Below are 21295 nucleotides of genomic sequence, written 5' to 3' on the forward strand. Positions count from 1 at the left end.
CTGTGGTTTTCAGTGGCTTTACAGTGCTCTTTATCTTACTCATTACTGTTATTAGACATCTAGATTGTTTCCCAGTTTTTCACTTATCACAGCCTATGCTGGAGTGAGTATCTTTATACAGAATATAACATTTTATTTTTTTTTTATTTATTTATTTTTTTTTTAATTTTTTATTTATTTATGATAGTCACAGAGAGAGAGAGAGGCAGAGACACAGGTGGAGGGAGAAGCAGGCTCCATGCACCGGGAGCCTGATGTGGGATTCGATCCTGGGTCTCCAGGATCGCGCCCTGGGCCAAAGGCAGGCGCCAAACCGCTGCGCCACCCAGGGATCCCAGAATATAACATTTTAAACTCGCTGTTATTGTTGTTGTCAGTTCGGTGAGTCACACAAACATTAAGTAACAAAACAGGGATTTGAACTCAGCTTTCCTCGTTTTTCATTCTTCCACCTTCCAGTAGGTGGATATTGCTAATGTCCTTGAGTCTCTGTGAGAAAAGCTTTTGCGGGTTTTCATTTTAGAGCAGTATTTCATTTGTGCTTTGTGGCAGAGAGCTTACTGCTTCCAAATAAGTCTAGAAGGGTAGCCTCAGCTGAGTGTGCCATCCACTAACAGCCAATATGATGCTTGCTGTTCCAGGAGCCATGTTTGACCAGTACTGTGGGAAAATCGTATTCATGTTGGAGGCTCTTGTGAGGAGATGAGCTGGTGAACAGAGAAGCCGGCATGAAGATGCTCCCAGGAGTGGGTGTATTTGGGACCGGCAGCTCTGCCCGGGTCTTGGTTCCGCTACTGAGGGCAGAAGGGTTCACCGTGGAGGCCCTGTGGGGAAAGACTGAGGAGGAGGCAAAACAGCTTGCCGAGGAGATGAACATCACCTTCTACACCAGCCGGACCGACGATGTCTTGCTACATCAAGACGTGGACCTTGTGTGCATCAATATCCCCCCTCCACTCACCCGGCAAATATCTGTGAAGGCTTTAGGTATGGACAGTCAGAGCAGGGGCAGGGTGTCTCCCCCTGGGTGGGCCTTGCGTGTCACTGCTCTCCTCTGTGCTGGAGAGGGCACGTGGGGGGCGGGGGGCGGGGTGTACAGCTATGGGAAGAAACGATCCGGCCTTCCTCACCCCCATAAGTAACTCCCTGAGCAAAAATTAAGCAAACCCTTAAGAGTTGGCCTATCCTAGGGGCTAGAGATCATCAGGTCATGCAATGTGGTGCTCGATTTGGCAGCACATAGACATTTCATGCAATGTAAAGTTGGCCTGTTTGAAGTCAGAGTTCGGAGACTTGGGCAGTAGGAAATTGATTGTGACTGATGTGTTTGTTCTTCCATTTCCGTGGCACGTAGCACCTCAGAGGGAAGACGAGGGTGTGTAGCAAGGCTACCATTTCCCATGTTTTGTCAGTCTTTTGCTACATTGAGTACACACCCTTCCTGCCAAATTTTGCAATCTTGTGTGCCACAAGGCAGGAAGGCTCTCTGACAATGCTGGGCTTCTCTGACAGGGTCCACAGGACTGCCTGCTTGCATCTCTGCCCCCTTGGGAAGCAGTAGACAGGGCTTACTGAGCTGTTCTGCAGTTCTTGTTGGGCTTCTCTGCCCTGTCAAATGGAGGTGACGTTTTCTCTTTTTCTTATATTAATCAGAATCTAATAAGAAAACAAGCCAGTAAATATTCATCTAGCAGTTTGTTTTTTTTAAGATTTATTTATTTATTCACGATAGAGAGAGAGAGTCAGAGACACAGGCAGAGGGAGAAGCAGACTCCATGACAGGATCCCCTATTTGTTGTGTTTTTTGTTTTTTTTTTTTAAGATTTTATTTATTGGGGATCCCTGGGTGGCTCAGCGGTTTGGTGCCTGCCTTTGGCCCAGGGTGCGATCCTGGAGTCCTGGGATCGAGTTCCGCGTCGGGCTCCTGGCATGGAGCCTGCTTCTCCCTCCTCCTGTGTCTCTGCCCTCCCCCCATGTCTATCATAAATAAATCTTTTAAAAAGAAAAAGATTTTATTTATTTATTGAGACACAGAGAGAGAGGCAGAGACACAGGCAGAGGGAGAAGCAGACTCCATGCAGGGAACCCGACGTGGGACTCAATCCCAGGTCTCCAGGATCACACCCGGGCTGCAGGCGGCGCTAAACCGCTGTGCCACCGGGGCTGCCCTATTTGTTTGTTTTTAATGCCTCCTCTGTGCCAGGCACTGTCCTGACGTCACTCTGTACATTATTTAAAGCAATGTTGGACCAGAGCCCTCCCTGCCTTCAGATTTCACAGTTTAATTGAGACTAAAGATCACACACATTACAAAGTAAATGAGAAAAGACTTAGGTAACAATTCAGGTAGCATATAATTAATTGACAGAAGTTGATTTATGTAAGGTGACAGTCACAAAATATTTCTCTGATGTGTTCTGATGCATTCATGCCCAGGAACTGGTATGGCAGGCTTGACCACTCCTCCTGGCCACTACTGTGGTGGTGAGTCCTAGGCTCTGCCTGTCTCCCTTTTTCTGAGGAGAAAAGGATGTCTCACTGACCCAGCGCGTTGGTAAAGATAAATGTTCATTGGAGTGATCAAGAACATGAGTCTGTCTGGTTATTGATTTGGGGGCATGTACATTTTAGCCAAAAATTAGAGATGGTTTGTCTCCTTCAGAGAGCAGTCTCTTAAGAGTGTGTGACGCTGGAGTTATTCACTAGTCACTAGATTCTTAGGAGGGCAGGTAATGGCTTTCAGATTTAGTTTAGAATTGGCCTAAGTTTAACAGAGAGGACTAGTGCAAGGGGATCACGCTACAGTGGTCATTTGATTTTTTGCCATCCCTGTAGCATGAATGCAGGCTGGTGAGGCCAGGTATATCCAGAGTTCTAGAGGCTCTCTGTCTTAGATTTTAGGGTTCCCATAGAAACCATCACCAAACTGTGTATGAAAAAAAAGAGGAAACTCCAGGGTTCTTTGGCCAAAACCCTGCTGTTTTCTGGTTCCTGGTACAGGAAAGCGCTAGACTTGATTTTCATGTAAACAGGAAGGACAGGGATGACCAGAGACTTCTGGGATCTTATGTCCCAGCCCTTTGTGAAACAGGGTCATCTGTCTTCTCTCAGCATCTCTGTTGTCAGGAGGTACAGGGTATGAGTGAGAGTCCTTGGTCTATTGTAGGCACATGATCCCAGGGCCAGATTGGTGGGTTTGGGAGAGCTCATGTCAGCTGGACCTTTCTTCAGGTATTGCTCACTCAAACCCCAAAAGAGTTACTGAGCATATTGTGACCATGAAATTCACTCTCTGTGTGCTTTCATTTTTTTCTTTTTTTTTTTTAAGATGTATTCATTTATTTGAGACAGAGCACATGGGTAGGGGAAGGAGCAAAGGGAGAAAAAGAATCTCAGACTGAGCCCTACACAGGGCTCAGTCTCATGACCCATGAGAGCATGACCAGAGCTGAAATCAAGAGTCAGATGCTTAACTGACTGCACCACACAGGCACCCCTCTTTTTTTTTTTTTTTATTTGAGAATTCTCACTTGACTTAAGCACATGTAAAAAAAAAAAAAAAAAGGCCATGAGAACTCCTCCAGTTTTCTCAAAGTACTGGGTGTGAGTGTAGGAATTGCTGTAGGCAGAACACCATACTGAATTTTACATCAGGCCCTACTTCTTTTCTTTTCTTTTCTTTTCTTTTCTTTTCTTTTCTTTTCTTTCCTTTCCTTTCCTTTCCTTTCCTTTCCTTTCCTTTCCTTTCCTTTCCTTTCTTTCTCTTCTCTTCTCTTCTCTTCTCTTCTCTTCTCTTCTCTTCTCTTCTCTTCTTTTCTTTTCTTTCTTTTTTTAGGTTTTGTTTGTTTATTTATTTATTTATTTATTTATTTATTTATGTACATCTTTACACCCAGTGTGGGGCTCTCAACCCAGAGATCAAGAATGGCACGCTCCACCCACTGACCCAGCCAGGTGCTTAGACATCAGACCCCACATCTTTTTTCTATCCCTTTTAAACTCTCTGAGTTCCTGTTAAATAGGCATCTCAAGGCTCCCTTTGGCCTTTCTAGCATGATTTATGACTGCCTTTAAGTGCTGACCAAGAAAGACATTGGCATCATAACACAAGGGATTTTCTGTTGTTTGAAGCAAAAGAACAGATTTAAGTTAAATTCATTTTATTTTTTAAGAATTTTTTTTTTAAGGGGGTGCCCAGGTAGTTCAGTGGTTTAGCGCCACCTTCAGCCCAGGTTGTGATCCTGGAGACCCGGGATTGAGTCCCACATCAGGCTCCCTGCATGGAGCCTGCTTCTCCCTCTGCCTGTTCTGTCTGTCTGTCTGTCTGTCTCTCTCTCTCTCTGTGTGTGTCTCATGAATAGATAGATAAAATCTTTATTTTAAAAAAAATAAGGTTTGTTTTTTTTTTTGTCTCCCTGTTATTGGGTCTGTGTCTCTTGTTTTTCATTAAGGATATAGGCTAGATGCTTCGTTTTGTCAGGGAGTAGTACACCTAGGTGACTCAGTTGGTTGTGTGTCCAACTCTTGGTTTCGGCTCAGGTCATGATCTGGTGGTCTTGAGATCAAGCCCTGCATCAGGCTCTGCACATAGCAGGGAATCTGCCCCAGATTCTCTGTCTCCCTCTGCCTTCTGCGCTCTCTCCCACCCCCCACCCTTGACCCCGCACATGTGCATGCTTTTTCTCTCAAATAAATAAATCTTAAATTATTTTTTAAATTTTTTCTTATTTTTTAAAAAAGATTTTATTTTTATGTTGAGATGGAGAGAGCACAGAGGGAGAGGGAGAAGTAGACTCCGCGCTGAGCAGAGAGCCAGACATGGGGCTCTATGCCAGGACCCTGAGATCGTGACCCAAGCTGAAGGCAGATGCTTAACCGACTGAGCCACCCAGGTGCATTTGTGTTTGAAGAAGACTTCTGGGTTGTCCTGACACACAATAGGGAACCACTGGTCTAATCCAACATCTTCCTTTTCAGTTAAAGAAGCCGAGGCCCAGGAACATTAAGGTTGCATCTCACTAAGTCTCAGTGCTGTAGGAAAAATTATATTTTCCTTGGCTTGTTACATCTTTAGATGTTACTTCACTTGTGAGGCCATAAAGATTGTTTCTTGCCTTCACTCTTATTGGTGATTTCCTAAAATAAATGATTGAACTTCGCCTCCAGGGGTGACCATTTCATTTCACAGCTCTTTCTGTGGCATCTTATTTTCTACCTTTGTTTGACTTTTTTTTTTTTTTCCATCTTCTTTTGCTCCAATGTCATCCTTAAAGCTTGCCTATGGGTTCCTTACAGGAGGGAGAGGGACCCTAACAAGTTTTATTTCTCAGTTTAGAAGTGGTTCAGAAAAGATGTGTTTTAGTGTGCAAAACATCCCCACATTTTTGCTACAGTTAAAAGTTTTCTTAAATCTGTCACTAACAGGTAGGTTTCTGTGCCCAGTTCTTGGCAGTTCCTGTGCTTCATTAGAAAAACACTGAATTTCCCAACTCTTTCCCAAGGGCTTATAAGATAACAAGAGGTTATTCCTCAAAAAAAAAAAAATCTAACCCAAATAATTTAATCTCTGCAACACTGGTCCCTGGGGATTTCTCTGACCCTAAGGTCAGGTTCCTGGTATATGTTCTCATTTTACTGTTTATGTCATCTTTATTGCATTTACCACAAGTGCAGTTCTACATGTATTTATATGATAATTTGATTAATGGCTATCTCTCCCACTAAACTATAAGTTCTCTGAAAGTAAAGACCAAAGCCAATGCTGTATTCCCAGTGCTTAGCACAGGGCCTGGCACACAAATTCTACTCATGCAAGCCCAGTCTGGTGGTATGACCTAGGTGCTAACAGTAGGACCAGTAACAGAGAGAGTAGGCAAGAATGATTCAGTCATGGGACACCTGGGTGGCTCAGCAGTTGAACATCTGTGTTTGTCTCAGGACAGGATTCGGAGGTCCTGGGATCGAGTCCTGCATCAGGCTTCCTGCATGGAGCCTGCTTCTCCCTCTGCCTGTGTCTCTGCCTCTCTCTCTCTCTCTCTCTCTCTCTCTCTCTCTCTGTGTGTGTGTCTCTCATGAATAAATAAATAAATCTTTAAAAAAAAAAAAGATTCAGTCTTGTGGCTTTCAGACTTACTTTTCTAATAGCAGAACCTTTTTTATACCTCCTCCCCAAAGAAAGTAGACTTCCTGGATTTTGTAAAACATAAAAGTGGTACTCTTCCCAAGCTCCTCCACCTGCTTCTTGAAATCTCTTTTCTCTAATCCCATGCCTTTGGATGGGCTAACGGGGGTGCCATAGTCTTAGAGCTCTGAACCTGCGGTCTGTTAATAGGGAACAAAGAGGTCTCCTGGGGCACCTTCTCTGGGCCTCTGGTGCTCAAAGGCACTTTACTCCTGGGAAGTCTGGGGAATAGGAGTTTAAGAAAGGGTTGCAGCTTGGGGAATCCCTGGGTGGCTCAGCAGTTTGGCGCCTGCCTTCCGCCCAGGGCGTGATTCTGGAGACCCTGGATCAAGTCCCACATCAGGCTCCCTGCATGGAGCCTGCTTCTCCCTCTGCCTATGTCTCTGCCTCTCTCTCTCTCTCTCTCTCTCTCTCTCTCTGTGTGTGTGTCTCTCATGAATAAATAAAATCTTTAAGAAAGAGAGAGAGAGAGAGAGAGAAGAAAGAAAGGGTTGCAGCTTGAAATTTGTTGACACTCCAAAAAATCTGAGCTGATAAGCACTTAGCATCCATGCTTTTTTCCCCACTCCTAAAACAAAAAGCAGTTCCAGGCTTCTCTAATCTCTCCTTTGGCTTCCTGGCAGGAGTGCTAGATAACTTAAATAAATATGTCTTTCAGGGCAACCCAGGTTTTCTCAAGTTAGAGATCATGTGCAGTTGGCCTGTGGGAGCCTATTTAACTCAAGATGGCCTTTAGCTCCTAAACAGATAATGCCACTGGGGCCTAAGTTCAAAAGCATTTCTATTCTTTGGGCTCAAGAAGGGAGGTCTTTCCCCCTTCCCTGACGTCTCTTGGCATGAAACAGAGATTCCTTATCCTGGTTTTATCATCACCAAATTCCCAGCAGCCACAGAGGTTCTTCCTCACCCCCCCCCCCCCACCTCCTCTCAGCCCCATGCTGCTGTGTCCACCACAATCCCTGCAATGAATCGTTCACAGCAGGTAGTTTCTGGGTTGGCCAGAGCTGCAGCCCTCAGATGGAGTGTTTGTATTTGAGAATCTAATTTCCTCTATTCCTCTGGTCAGCCATTAATGTTCTGCAGCCAAGTGGCAAAATTGTCACCCAGTATTGTGATTCTCCAGTCCCTAATCCTAAAATCCCACATGTGTAAGGAAGCATTGGAGACTGTCCAAGAGCAGATCATGATAACAATCAGGGGCTACTCCTTGCAGGGCCCCCTCCTGCCAGACCTGAGTACAAGACATCTCCCTTTGTTTTACACCTCCACCCTACATCTGTAGCGGTATAACATAGGACTTCAATTTGAACCACCCCAAGTTCACAGGAGTATCCTAAGTGTTGGTGTCTTGTGACTACTCATACCCTCATGAACTTTCATCTTAAAACATGGAGTATCGATCCTTTCTGCTTCCTAATATGGAAGCTGCTCAGTCTTCTAGTTCTCTATTTTCATGGCTTTTTCTAGCCTTGTTTTGCTCTCTCAGTACATCCCAGCTAAGTATACTCAGAACAGTCATGAGGGCAAAAGGGATATTTTATTCCCTATCCCCTCCTACTAGAGCTAAACATTTTCTAACCTTTTGACTACACTAACTTGTTGGACCAGAGAGTAATCTTTAGGAAATCTTATAGCCCTTTCTGCAGTTACAACTGAGAGTACAAAGCCCATCCCCTAGAATACAGAATAGATACTTTTGCTGGTGATCTAATAAATGTAAGAAAGTACATAGGCCTGTTTGTCTCTCCAGCCCACATATATCAAGCAGTCTTCTCTGGAGAAACAGAACTAATGAAGGTATCTAGAGAGAGGGAGAAGCTTATTTTAAGGAATCAGCTCATGTGATTGTAGAAGCTGACAAATCTGAAGTCTGTAGGGCAAGACAACAGGATGGAAATTCCAGCAAGATGTTGATGTTGTAGGGATGCCTGGGTGGCTCAGTGGTTGAGCACCTGCCTTCTCAGGGTGTAATCCCTGGGGTCCTGGGATTGAGTCCCACGTGGGGCTTCCCGCAGGGAGCCTGCTTCTCCCTCTGCCTGTGTTTCTGCCTCTCTCTGTGTCTCTCATGAATAAATAAATCTTAAAAAAAAAAAAAAAAAAAGTTGATATTGCAGACTTGCATCTGGAAGCAGAATTCCTTCCTCTCCACAGAACCTCAGTCTTTTTTCCTAAGGCCTTTAACCGATTAGGATGAGGCCCACCCAGATTATGGAAGGTGACCTGACATACTCCAAATCTTTTTTTTTTTTTTTAAAGATGTTATTTATTTATTCATTCAAGACACAGAGAGAAGCAGAGACACTGGCAGAGGGAGAAGCAGGCTTCTCGCAGGGAGCCCGATGTGGGACTCAATCCTAGGACCAGGAGATGCCCTGAGCCAAAGGCAGACACTCAACCACAGAGCCACTCAAGCTTCCCAAAATCTACTTTTTTTTTTTTTTTCTCCAAAATCTACTTGTTTAAATGCTAATCACACCTGAAAAATACCTTTCCAGCAGTGTCCAGACATATTTGATGGACACCACAGCCTAGCCAGCTTAGCACATAAAATTACCTATCATAAAAAAAAAAATTAAAAAAAAAAATTACCTATCATACCTCCTCTGTTTACTTCCCATTCCTAGTTTGCGCCTTCTGCTTCTACTCCTTTCATTTTTCCTTAAGAATTTACTCGTCTTTCTCCAACCTATAATTTGTTCTCCAGTCCCAGTCACGGGGCACCATCTTTATCCAAACCATTGCCTTTGCTCTTATCCGAGGCCACCATCTGATAATAGGCTTTTGAGAGTTCATCTACCCTCAAGGAAAGATTCTCCCACCGTGTGAATCTCTTAGAACTTTGAGATCTTCCGGTGTGTTTTGTTCTCAGGTATCGGGAAGAATGTGGTTTGTGAGAAGGCAGCAACCTCAGTAGATGCCTTCCGGATGGTGACAGCCTCCCGCTACTATCCACAGCTGATGAGCCTGGTGGGGAACGTGCTGCGCTTCCTGCCTGCCTTCGTGCGCATGAAGCAGCTGATCGCGGAGCACTACGTGGGCGCAGTGATGATCTGTGACGCCCGCATCTACTCAGGCAGCCTGCTCAGCCCCAACTACGGCTGGATCTGTGACGAACTGATGGGCGGCGGGGGTCTACATACCATGGGCACCTACATTGTGGACCTGCTGACCCACCTGACCGGCCGGAGAGCAGAGAAGGTGCATGGGCTCCTCAAGACCTTTGTGAGGCAGAATGCGGCCATCCGTGGCATTCGGCACGTCACCAGTGATGACTTCTGCTTCTTCCAGATGCTCATGGGTGGGGGTGTATGCAGCACAGTAACCCTTAACTTCAACATGCCAGGAGCCTTTGTGCACGAGGTCATGGTAGTGGGCTCCGCAGGACGTCTTGTTGCCCGAGGAGCTGACCTCTACGGGCAGAAGAACTCTGCCACACAAGAGGAGCTGCTCCTGAGGGACTCGTTGGCTGTGGGTGCGGGGCTGCCCGAGCAGGGGCCCCAGGATGTCCCACTGCTCTACCTGAAGGGCATGGTCTACATGGTGCAGGCCCTGCGCCAGTCCTTCCAGGGGCAGGGGGACCGCCGCACGTGGGACCACACCCCTGTCTCCATGGCCGCCTCCTTCGAGGATGGGCTGTACATGCAGAGTGTGGTGGACGCCATCAAACGGTCGAGCAGATCCGGGGAGTGGGAGGCTGTGGAGGTGCTGACGGAAGAACCCGACACCAACCAGAACCTGTGTGAGGCACTCCAACGGAATAATCTGTGAGCCTGCACGTGGGCTCCCTGTCATGGGGCAGAGGGGCCGGGGAGGGACCTGAAGCCGAGATGGGAGGGCTTGGCCACAGCACAGACCATGTCTTTCATTTCACCAGTCACCTGGGCAGGGTCCAGGTCAAGCCCCCTCCAATGCTCAGTTACTCCTCAGACTTGCAGGGTGGTGATGGAGCTGAGGGCCACACAGCATACCCCGGGTGGAACAGTCCCCCGGTTTCTGCATAGTTGTGCTGGTGAGCAGAGCCAGCAAGGGTTTAACCTGGAGGCTGCTTTAGCCTATTTATGGTCCTAACTAGGTGAGGAAGCGAAGCAAGGACCCAGCTTGGCTGATTCCTCGGGCCTGAGGAGAAATGACAAGAAGCCTTGCTCTCCTGCCCTTCCTGGGGTAGGGCATCTCAGGAATGGTGAGGGCATCGAGTCATCCCTCAGGGATCTGCACCTGCCCTCCTCCCCATATGACCAGGCCCTTCCAGCCCTTAGGCTGCCCCTTCCCTGGCAGAGAGGAGGAATTCTTCATTAGGTAACCTCTCAGGGGCTGTTGACCTAGGGCAAAAGGCCCATTATTTGGCAGTGAGGAGATAGGGAGAGTTCTGGAATATCTGATAAATGTTAATAAATAAATCAGAAAGTCTGACACTATGTTATGTGGTTGTTTGTTTGGTAAATTGGATTTCTTTATCAATGAAAGGCTTGTTTATTGTTGTAGATTGTTCATATTTTTCTCTTTCCTTGGGGCTCCACAGCAGCTCTGGCCTGCTCTGCATCCATCTCAGTCTAGTGGGCTTATTCCCTTCCAGCTGAATCCCAGGAGCCCTCCAAGGAAAAGGAACTCTTTTCTCAGAGAACAGGACTTGAGACCTCCTCGTGGGTGCCTGTCTTGCCTGCCATCTCCGGGAGATAGGGAGAGTTGGGGACCTCCCTAGGCTGGAGGCCACGAAGAAATCTGTTCTTGAAACCATGGATTTGGCTCTGGGGAGCTCTGGCCAGGAGACGTGAGGAGCGGTCCCAGGGAGCCTGAATGAGACGAACTAGGGGAAAGTTCCACATGTTGCCCCAATTTGCCTGGCCCAGACAGCTGGCCACCAGCCGTGCTTTTAAGAAGTGTTCTACACTGGGACTGCTTTTTAACCACCTCAGAGGTGAGGTTGGTGGGGGGAGAGGACACCCGTGCCCCTTTGTTTCCTCCGCCAGCCTGCTGGGATTAGGCCTAGCCCGAACTCCTCCCTTCTCCCAACTTCCCTCCCTCTTCCTTGCCCTGGGCTCCTTGCCAGAGAAAGAAAGGCTCGAGGAAGTCTCCCTCTTCCTCTTGGCATCTTTCTAGAAATCACCAGGCTGATTTTCCTGTGTGTTGTCCTGGTTTTTAAACCTTGTCCTTGTGAGATAAAATAATAGCTAGTGTTGGGGAGTGTGCTTATTATTGCATGTTATCTGCCCCCCCAGCCCCCCGAGACAATTTCCAAACCGCTCCGTGGGGTACTACTATTCTCATTATTCAGATCAGAAAACTGAGGCAGGGAGGGGCAAAGTTACTCCCTCCTATAACTTATAAGTGATGGAGCCACGAAGGAGCCTGGTCAGGGTCATCTGACTACAAGAGCCTGACCCTGAACTACTCTCCCCAGCACTTGCAGATCTCAGAGACTGAGCGTCCAGGTGCTGCCGTCTGCACTCAGTATCCTATCCACGTTACTGCCTTCTCTCTGCAGCAGGAATCTCCGCTGGGCCTCAGCTAGGAGGTGGACTGCAGAGAGCCTGCAAGGCACGATGCTGGTAGAATTTAGAAAGAGGCTGCTTGGGGCACCTGGGTGGCTCAGTCAGTTGAGTGTGGGACACTTTGTCCTCAGCTCAGGTCTTGAGCTCAGGATCATGAGTTCAAGCCCCACATTGGGCTCCATGCTGGGCCAGGAGCCTACTTAAAAAAAAAAAAAGAAAGAAAAAGAAAAGGAAGGAAGGAAATGGCTGCTCTTTTCCTCCTGGGGTGATCAGATCAGCTCTAGGTCAGTCCCTCTGTGTTTCTAGGATGATGGGATCCCTTACTAAGAAAGTACATGTGTCCATCATATATGACTCACTTGCTCCTAATTAAGAGCCATCCAGGTTACTGACCCACAGAGGCACTTAGGTTTATAGGGCTCTACAGCAACCTCCTTTTTCACAAAGACAGGTTCCCCAGAAGTCCCAGGGCAGGTTGCGGTGGGCTGGGTGCAGAACTACTATTGTGAGGACCCTGAGGTTCCTTGTTGGTACTCCCCAGAGTCTACGTCCATGGCCATCCTTCAGACATCTTCACCATCATATATGTCTTGGGTTGGTCCCAGGGAGGAGATGCACCTTGAAATAGCCCAGATGCCTGTGGCCAAGGAAGCCTGCAGGGTTCTGGTCCTTAGGGGTGACTGTGCCTGCATGTGGATTCAGGCTTGTCCTGCAGCGCCCCCTCCTGGAGGAAGACAACATCACCGCCCTGGACCTGATCCCCTAAATCTCAGGATCCTCCTTGGGTCAGAGTAAGTTTTTCCAAGTCACTGAAAATGCAGTTCGCTTTTCCTCTCTGTGAGAGCAACTAGAAAAGAACTTCCAAAATACCTATTGCTTATTTCTCAACCCCCAACCAAATGTAGGCCTCATATTTACCCAATCATCAGTCCAACCCAGCAGTGTCCTCACCTCCCTGTCCCCAGACTCCCTCATTTTGCTCTTCTCCTTCCCAAGTGACCTCTCCAAAATGCCAGGCCAAGATGTCCTTGCCTACACCCCCTCTCATCACTCCCAGAACTGCCCAACCTGGTTTCCTGATGGCCATGCCTCTGCGTCTACCATGCTAAATGGTCCTCCTGCATGGGGCTGACATCTTTCACATAAGCAAGGCTTTTTCCTGGCATATCCTCTTCTTGGAAGGCCACCCAACTTTCCTAGAGGACTCACTCACCCTGCTTGGACAAACCTGTCAGGAAATAGACCTGTGAATGTAGATCGGTTCTTCCTTTGGTGATTACTATTTCCTATGTCACCTGTTGGAAGAGAGAAACAGCTTCCTTGTCAGTACTGGCCTGGCTCACACCCCCAGCTCTGGAGACCTGTACATAGAAAGCAGATGTTCGGTCTTCTTGGGTCAGGCCTTAACCAGAGTTCTCAGGTCCACACATCTCCAGGGTTCAGGAAAGGACAGTGTGTCCCTGGCGCCCAGGGTGTGATCTTCTGCAACGCCACTTCTCTCAAGGCCTCTGCTTCCCCAGCCATTAACTGAGTCAGCCAACTGGTTACCTTTTTTTTTTTTTTTTTTTTTTTTTTAAGATTTTGATTTTTTAAAAGATTTATTCATGAAAGAGGCAGAGACATAGGCAGAGGGAGAAGCAGGTGCAGGGAGCCTGATGTGGGACTCACAGTCCCAGGACCTGGGATCATGCCCTGAGCCAAAGGCAGATGTTCAACCACTGAGCCACCCAGGCGTCCCTATTTATTTGAGAGAGAGCACAGGAGGGGTGAGGGGCAGAGGGAGAGGGACAAGCAGACTCCCCACTGAGCAGGGAGCCCAACGCAGGGCTCAATCCCAGGACTCTGAGATCATGACCTGAACCGAAGGCAGATGCTCAACCGACTGAGTCACTCAGGTGCCCCCAAACTCAGTTAAGAGCCCTTTACCTCTGAAAAGTCCTGGAGAATCCATGCTCATCCCTATAGACAAGACTTGGTCTGCATAGTCCCTGTGGGGGATCTATCTTCTGGGTGGTCCAGTCACTACCCAAGGAAAAGTGTGGGCAGAAGTAATAAATGTCCGGACCCCATGGCTTGCCCTGTGGACTTGCCACCAGGCCAGGGAGCATCCAGGTGACCCCTAAAGGTGGAAGCAGCCTGGGATGACGCCCATTTTCTTCCTCCTTCCATCTAGGCCTGTCCATCCTATCTCCCAGTGATCTTGCCAGGCCATTATTTGAGGGGCCCCACACATGGTTCTGGACTTTGGATGGCCTCAGCCTTTCAGATCCTGACCTGTCCTCTGCAACCTCCTCAGCTCCCCACCTTGGTCTCCTTATCTTTGTGCCTTTTATGGGGACCCTCTGCTAGGTGGGTGCAATGCAATGACAAACATTCACAGCCTAGTCCCCAAAACAGTTATAGCCCACAACAGCAGTAGTATGTAAATGCTACAGGGTAATACTGGGTGCTAGAAGCAGAGATCCCCCCAAGTCTTCAAGTTAAGAGTGCAATAGCCAGGTGGAGGGGTAAAGAAATAAAAGGATTTTAGGCAGGGGAAGCCCACGTGCAGAGAGTAAAAGAAAGATATGGGGCACCCCAGGTGGCTCAGCGGTTTGGCGCTGCCTTCGGCCCAGGGTGTGATCCTGGAGACCTGGGATCGAATCCCATGTCGGGCCATTGCATGGAGCCTGCCTGTGTCTCTGCCTCTCTCTCTCTCTGTCTCTCATGAGTAAATAAATAAAATCTTTTTTAAAAATAATAAAGAGGATCCCTGGGTGGCGCAGCAGTTTAGCGCCTGCCTTTGGCCCAAGGCGCGATCCTGGAGACCCGGGATCGAATCCCACGTCGGGCTCCCGGTGCATAGAGCCTGCTTCTCCCTCTGCCTATGTCTCTGCCTCTCTCTCTCTGTGTGACTATCATAAATAAATAAAAATTAAAAAAATTAAAAAATAGTAATAAAGATATGGCTGGTCAGGAACTTATAAGAAACCACTTAAAAGTTTTAAGGCAGCTGAGGCAAGAGGAGCAAGCTGCTAGAAGGGAAGCAACACCATCGGGTTCAGGTGTGTGTGTGGCAGGATCACTGGGTGGATTGCTTGGGCAAAGGGCCACAAACAGGGAGAGTAATGAGCTCTCACCTGAAGGTAAAAGTGTCCCAGGGCAGGAGTGCTGACCATGGGATCTTAGAGGCTCTCAGCCTAGAGGGTACATTCACCAGCCTTGGTGCCTGATTAGCTGGTAGGAGTAAAGAACCGGCAAAGAATAGGATGGAGCCCGGGGTGACCCCCAGGATTTTGGCTTGAACAGTGATGTAGATGAGACACAAGAAAAAAAAAGCAGATTGGAGGGAGGAGAAGTTATTCATTTAATTTGGAAATCCCTATGTCTAAGGTAAATGAGGGACATTCAGAAGGACCAGGAGGCAGCAGGATATGAGGTTTCCAAAAAGGCCAAAGGCTGCCTCTTACGCAGCAGTTATCCAGTGGCTTGGCTGCAGGGCTCCAGGGAGAACACTCGAATCCACCACCCCACCCCACCCCTGGCTGCCAGGGAAAAGGCACCAATGCCTCTGTTAGGTCCACTTTGGGGGCAAAAACTGGTCCAGCTCTTGCCTCCTGTAAGTGGAAAGCAGTCTAAAGACACCACTCTTGGGACAGGCAAATGAACTCTGACACCTCAATGGGAGATCCCAAGTGTTGGACCCTCAAGGTCAGACCAAATGCAGGCCACTTCCCTAGGAAATGGAGCAAAGCCAAGCATCTGGTTCCTGTGACCTGATTGTCCCTTTTCTTTCTCTGCCCCACGTTTCTCCTTACTACCTCCTTCTGCATCCCCACCATTACCCTGTCTGACCTTCAGGTTCACCTGAGGAGCCTTTAAATGCACAAAAGTAGGCCCTACTCCTGCAGATTCTGATTTGGTTAGGTCTGGGGTAGTACCCAAGAAGCTGTACTTTTGTTCAGCCAAGTTCTTGGGTGATCCAGATGACCAGTCAGGCTTCAGACCCTGCACCCACCTTCCCAGCCTCTCTTCAGCCGTCTTATTTGGAAAGTCACAAAGTCTCGGAAAAGGAAAAATGTTTATTTTCAGCAAGTCCAAGGTTCCAAGTAGGGAGAGGGACTAATTTACCTCCGTCCCCCAGGGCCTAAGGCTGCTGCTCTGATTCAGGCTTTGGAGATGGGGAGCCACCAATGGGGAAGGAGGCAGGAAAGTCACTTGTACTGAGGGGAGAGTGGAGGTACAAGTGGGGCGGCGCAAACACTCAGCATCTTGTTGATGTCCACCTGGGTTGATTTATCCACCTCAGCCTTGAGGCGGCCGCTGACCCCCAAGCTGGGCAAACAACCGGGCTCCTCTCCAACCTCCTCTCCCAGGGGAACCAGAGCATGGGTGGAAGACACAAATGTACTGGGGCAAGGCAAAGTGAGGCCTGAGGCCAGCTCACCTGCCACGGGCAGCAAGGCCTGCAGTTGCTCCACACCTGCTTCCTCGGGGATCAGGGCCAGCTCCAACTCAGGCTCCAGCTCTGCCTCAGCCTCCCTGTCCCCCTCCCCTGCCTGATTCAGCTCGGGATTGCAATAGTTGATGTACTGGTACAGGGGCCGCAGGCGCTGGGCCTTTCCTGCAAAGACCCAGGGCAGGGCAAGAGCTGGAACACCAAGCTGTGCCATGTCAGAGTTCCATCAGGCAGGAGGAAAAGGGGAGGCCCAGGAGCTGCCACTCACGCTCCAGCCCCAACGTCTCTGAAGGTGCAGACACTGTGCTGGTCATTGCTGGGAGCACTGGAGCCCCCAGACTCTTGCGCTTCTTGGCTTTTTTGTGCTGTTTGGCAGATGGTAAGGGCTCACTCTGGCTACTTTCTGGCTCCTCCTTCTGCAATGGCAGGCCCTGTGGCATCTCCACTTCAACCCTAGGATGGGCTTGGTGGCTGGGCCCTGGAAAGCTGGGGGACAGGGGGCTAAGGAGCCTGCCTCCAGCTTTGGCTCCTTTGTCCTGACCATAGGGAATAGCCCTGTCTGTCCACCACCTGGCGCCCAGATTCTTGTGTGCTTCCTGGTCAGTGAGGCTCTGGGCCGGACAGAGGACTAGAGCTCCTGGGAGCTCAGTTCCCTGACAAGGCCTTGAGACTCCTCTCGCTGCCCAACCCCCCATGCCAGGGTCCTTCGGGAACAGAGGGAGTGAGTGACAGCGGTGACGGGATGCTGTGGCACTGTGCAGGAGTGCAGGATTTAGGACCCCTGCTGGTGCGCCGGCCCACCCACCCCACCGCGCCGCCCAGCAGCTCGTTCCCTCTGAAAGCCCCCTCACTTGACAGGCTTCCTCTTCGGACCCTGACTGGTCCTTACAACGGAGGCCGTGGGCCTGGGGCCTCTCTCCTCTAACGACTCCACCTCTAGCTTGAGCCTCTCTTCTTCCAGCCTGAGTTGTTCCTCCTGGAGCTCCGGCTCTGAGACTGGTCCTGCTGGGCCCTTGTCTTCACCCAGGGTCCGGCAGGCCTCATAGGCTGGTACCAGGCACCGGTCTGCCATCACTGGACACTAGAGGTGGCACATAGGTAACTGATCACCGGGCAAAGGATGCAGGGGATCAGTCATCAGACACCGGACAAACACCAAACGCAGATGAAGGGCACCAGCCCATGGCCCTCCCTGTCTGGGGAGCTTGTCCTGGCACTCAGGGGAGCGTCGCACAGAGTTTGGCCTCCTAGGGTGCCGCGGACAAGTGTTTGAAGACCACACAGCCTGATGGTCACCTCAGAGCTCTGAGCGTGGCCACCGGACGACTCCGAGAGCTGTGCCGGCCCCGCGGCGGTGCCCTCCGGGGCCCCTGGCCGCCTCTTGGCCCCTGCTGAGGCCATGGCTGCGAGGAGTCAGCGCCTCCTCGACGGTTGCTTGCGGGGAGGTGGCGAGGGGCCGGCCCTCTGGCCCTGGCGCTGGCCCCAGAGACCCGCCGGCCACAGCAGCCCGCTGGGAAGAGCGCCTGACGGTGGCTCCTCTCCACCCTCAGCCGGAACTACAAGCCCCAGAAGGCTGTGCGCCAGGGGGCCTTGGCCCCTGACCTCAGGGACGGAAACTATTGTTACCTGGCAACAGCAAGCCCGTGGGGTTGCAGCAGCCGGCGGCAAAACTCCCCCCGCGTGTGGCGGGGAAGGGGTCGTGACCCGGGCAGGGAAGTGGGCTGGCAGCGGAGGCGGCGAGCGCTGGCGGGCAGCGGGAACGGAGGGCACCGCCGGGGTCAGGATCCCGGCCGGCACCAGGGAGGAGGCGCGGGGCTGAGGACGCGGCCAGGGCCCGGAACCGCGGCGCCCGGCAGGCCTCGGTGCACCGTTGCAGGGCAGCGAAGGCGGTATGTGCGAGGGCCCGTCCCGCATCTCGGGGCCCATCCCTCCAGACCCTACGCTCTGCCCTGACTACTACCGGCGGCCGGCCTCGGGTGAGTGGGGGGCGGCGCGGCGGGGCGAGGCCCGAGCGAGCTTGGGCTCTGCTCCACCACTGAGCCCCGCGCTCCGCCCCGTCTGGCTTGTCAGCCCTAGGTCGCCTTGAGGGAAACGCGCTGAAGCTGGACCTGCTGACATCGGACCTTGACTTGGACGCCACCCCTCCGCGCGGCCCGCGCATGAATCCCGGAGCCAGAGAGATCCTGGAGCGTGGCCGGAGTGGCGTCGGGGGCGTGCTGCTGCAGCTCAGGGGCATCTCCCTAGGCCCAGGAGCCTCTCCCAAGAGTAAGTTCGGGCAGAAAGGGTAGCGCAGCGAGTAGGAAGTCAAAAGCGTTGCTTCTCCTTCCCAGATCTGGGCTCAGGCTTTGCCCCTCTGAGTGTCGTTTTCCCCAACTATAGAAGGACGGGGAAATGCATTACTTCCTCACAGGAGAGGACTTGATGACGTAGTTCCCGAGAACCCTAACTCAGCTTAATGAATTCATGCATCAGCGAAACATTGTCTGTTGAGTGCCTTCTGCGTGCCTGCCCTATAGGTGAAGAGACAGATATGATATACAAAATGATTAATGATGTACTTCACAATAAAAATATAGAGAATAATCAGGGACAGAAGAAGATAATTACTATGTCAGGAAGGGAATAAGTAATGCCTTTGGAGAAAGTCAGGGAGAGGTCAGGGAGATCATGGAGAGGTCAGGGAGATCTTTCTGTAGGAGGGAGTGTGTGGGCTGATTTGTGAACTAGTAGGAGTTGGATCTCCTGGACTGTATATAGGGTAGAGTCTGGCAACATCTTTTTCCCAGGGAAGGACCCTAAAGACCATGAGAAGGAGAACCTGAAGCGGATCAGGGAGATCCAGAGGCGTTTCCGGGAGCAGGAGCACAGCCGGGAGCAGGGCCAGCCCAGGCCCCTGAAGGCTCTGTGGCGCTCGACCAAATACGATAAAGTGGAGTCCCGGGTCAAGGCCCAGCTGCAGGTACCTGCCTTGGAGAGCCAGAAGCATTGTTCATCTTGTTGACTGATAGGCAGTTATACTCAGATCCGAGTTACGGAGAGAGATAAAAATCACAGGGGACAAAGGTAACCAGGGCTAGGAAATAGAAGATTCTGCTGCAGAGTCAGGCTGTGAGTTTCCTCAGAAGTGGTGATGGCTGGGTGCTCCTGAGAGGCAAGTAGGAATTAGGCAAGGGGAGACTGGAAGAGAACATTCTACTGAGATGGAACCTCACAGATAGAAGTCCTAAGACCAGAAGTAGCATGTTCAGTGGGATGTTGTGCACAGGGGAGAAGAGCATGAGGTGAGGCTAAGACATCAGCTGGATCCACATCCTAAAGGATCACATAATCCACTTTGTAACCTTTATTTCAAAGGGCAGTGAGATGGGCAGGGGGAGGGGTATGGTGGTGGGATTCTTAGGCAGATAGTAGTACCATTTCTCTATCCAGTCTTCAGAAGAAGGAGCAGGATTGAGAGAAAAGACAATAAGGTCATATGTAAATTTGTTGAAGCTGAAGCATTTGTGGGACTCCCAGGGGGTGGGCGTGTGTCCAGGAAGCAGATGGAGAGTCAGGTCTGGATCTGAGGACGGAGACCCAGGAGTTATTGAGGATTAGGCTGAGGACAGGGAGATGAGGGAAGGGACTCTGGATTTGAGGGCTTGGAGGCCAGCTGTGAGTGACCTTGGTGGGGACAGAGCCAGGAAGCTTGTCCAGGAAGGAGAGAAAAAGGGAATGGTAGCCAGAGCCAGGACTGAGGTAGAATGAGGGGTGGTTTGTTGTTTTCTTAAACATGTGAGAGGCCCACATACTTAAATGCTCATGGATAGAAGTGTTCCTTTCAAGGGGGAAGAGGCCCATAGGGCTGGAGATAGAGAAATGTCCTCACCGGCAGGAGCAGAAGCTTACTTGTGCAATTTGCTTAAGACCCTGACATTAGCTTGACTGATTCCTCTGCTGTGCCTTGCCCTCCAGGAGCCCAGCCCTGCATCTGGAACAGAGCCTGCCCACTTCCTGCGGGCACACTCCCGCTGTGGCCCTGGGCTCCCACCCCCTCGTGTCCCCAGTCCTCAACTAACCCCAGCAGGCCCCAGTGCTAAGGTGAGAGGATGTGTGGGGCCAGGAGGTAGGGCAGGGATCTTGAAGGGTTCAGGAGCACATCACAGTGCTGTCTGCCCCATCATGCCATGTCCTGCAGGGGCCAAGCCTGGGTGTGGACTTCATTAGCCACAATGCCCGCGCTGCCAAGAGGGCCCCCCGGAGGCATTCCCGCTCACTGCAGGTCCTGGCACAAGTGCTAGAGCAGCAACGGCAAGCCCAAGAGCACTACAACGCCACGCAGAAGGGCCATGTGCCCCATTAGTAGGTCCCACTGCCCAACATCCAGGGTGAGGGGGGCCTATGGAGGGTGGGAGACAACCTCTGCCCTCAGACCATCAACTCTGAGCCTGTGCATCTGCAGCTTGTTGGAACGCAGAGATCTGTGGCGACGGGAGGCTGAGGCCCGCCAGCATAGTCAGCCGGACCCTGCCATGCCCCCTGGCCACACTCGCATGCCGGAGAACCAGCGGCTAGAGACACTGAGCAATCTGCTCCAGAGTGAGTTCATGGGCAGGGGGTAAGGGTGGAATGGATGGGGAACCCAATGGGGACCAGGTACCCCTGCCCAGCACTCACTGTTCCTGGCTCCCTTGTAGGCCAGAGCCAGTTGCTACGTGAGCTAGTGCTGCTGCCTGCTGGGGCCGACTCACTGAAGGCCCAGGGCCATCGTGCTGAGCTGGACCGGAAACTGGCACAGGTAGAGGAAGCCATCAAGATCTTTTCTCGCCCCAAGGTTTTCGTGAAGATGGACGCCTGAGCCCTTTTATGGGGACAGTTATGGGGGGTCCTCACCAGGGATCGCCGCACGGTTGCAAAGGGCAGGATCAGGCCCCATTGTAGAATGGAGTCTGAAGACAGGAGCTGTGGGGTGGGCAGTATCCCCGGAGCACTCTTCCCAACCACTGGTTGTAGAAGGGTCAGTCCAGCCTCTTAACCCCATTGTCAAAATTAAACCTTTTGTACACAGTGAGGTTTGTCTCCTTAAGAGCTTTTCTTACCCTAGAAATGCCAAGCCTGGTGTTCTTCCTGCTGCTTGACTGCAGGAAGGTCTCCCTGTTGTCCTTATCACTCCTGCCTTGTATCCAGGGCAGAAGGCAAAATTGTGAG

At 50.7% G+C, this 21295-nt stretch overlaps 3 protein-coding genes across 8 annotated transcripts in view; 2 read left to right on the forward strand and 1 right to left on the reverse strand.

Annotated features, from left to right (window-relative positions):
* GFOD2 (glucose-fructose oxidoreductase domain containing 2) overlaps positions 1-10591 on the forward strand; it is a 37993-nt gene extending 27402 nt beyond the window's left edge. For all 6 annotated transcript variants that reach the window (XM_041772372.1, XM_041772374.1, XM_041772373.1 and 3 more), the window contains 2 exons: positions 642-987; positions 9051-10591. In XM_041772372.1, the coding sequence (XP_041628306.1) occupies positions 729-987; positions 9051-9949 (1158 nt within the window). In that variant the 5' untranslated portion in view covers positions 642-728 and the 3' untranslated portion in view covers positions 9950-10591. The remainder of the gene's footprint in view (positions 1-641; positions 988-9050) is intronic.
* Positions 10592-15766: 5175 nt separating this feature from the next.
* On the reverse strand, positions 15767-17509 carry C10H16orf86 (chromosome 10 C16orf86 homolog). The gene is made up of 4 exons (XM_041771448.1): positions 17405-17509; positions 16960-17189; positions 16377-16618; positions 15767-16273 (listed from the first exon to the last, which is right to left on the reverse strand). The coding sequence occupies exons 1-4, from the start codon at positions 17507-17509 to the stop codon at positions 15864-15866; spliced, it is 987 nt and encodes a 328-aa protein (XP_041627382.1). The 3' UTR covers positions 15767-15863.
* Positions 17510-17737: 228 nt separating this feature from the next.
* Positions 17738-21155, forward strand: ENKD1 (enkurin domain containing 1). Its single transcript, XM_041771447.1, has 7 exons — positions 17738-18084; positions 18179-18373; positions 18895-19067; positions 20063-20188; positions 20286-20449; positions 20550-20686; positions 20785-21155. The coding sequence occupies exons 1-7, from the start codon at positions 18000-18002 to the stop codon at positions 20943-20945; spliced, it is 1041 nt and encodes a 346-aa protein (XP_041627381.1). The 5' UTR covers positions 17738-17999; the 3' UTR covers positions 20946-21155.
* Positions 21156-21295: the final 140 nt, after the last annotated feature.

Source organism: Vulpes lagopus, chromosome 10 (genome assembly GCF_018345385.1).
Source record: "Vulpes lagopus strain Blue_001 chromosome 10, ASM1834538v1, whole genome shotgun sequence".
NCBI lineage: Eukaryota > Metazoa > Chordata > Mammalia > Carnivora > Canidae > Vulpes > Vulpes lagopus.

Coding starts and splice junctions, on each gene's coding strand:
- ENKD1 (XM_041771447.1), top strand. CDS start 18,000: ATGTGCGAGGGCCCGTCCCGCATCTCGGGGCCCATCCCTCCAGACCCT. Junction 18,085..18,178: donor CTACCGGCGGCCGGCCTCGG/GTGAGTGGGGGG, acceptor CTGGCTTGTCAG/CCCTAGGTCGCCTTGAGGGA. Junction 19,068..20,062: donor GGGTCAAGGCCCAGCTGCAG/GTACCTGCCTTG, acceptor CTTGCCCTCCAG/GAGCCCAGCCCTGCATCTGG.
- C10H16orf86 (XM_041771448.1), bottom strand. CDS start 17,509: ATGGCCTCAGCAGGGGCCAAGAGGCGGCCAGGGGCCCCGGAGGGCACC. Junction 17,190..17,404: donor GCCACGCTCAGAGCTCTGAG/GTGACCATCAGG, acceptor TGCCACCTCTAG/TGTCCAGTGATGGCAGACCG. Junction 16,619..16,959: donor CCGAAGAGGAAGCCTGTCAA/GTGAGGGGGCTT, acceptor AGCTGGAGGCAG/GCTCCTTAGCCCCCTGTCCC.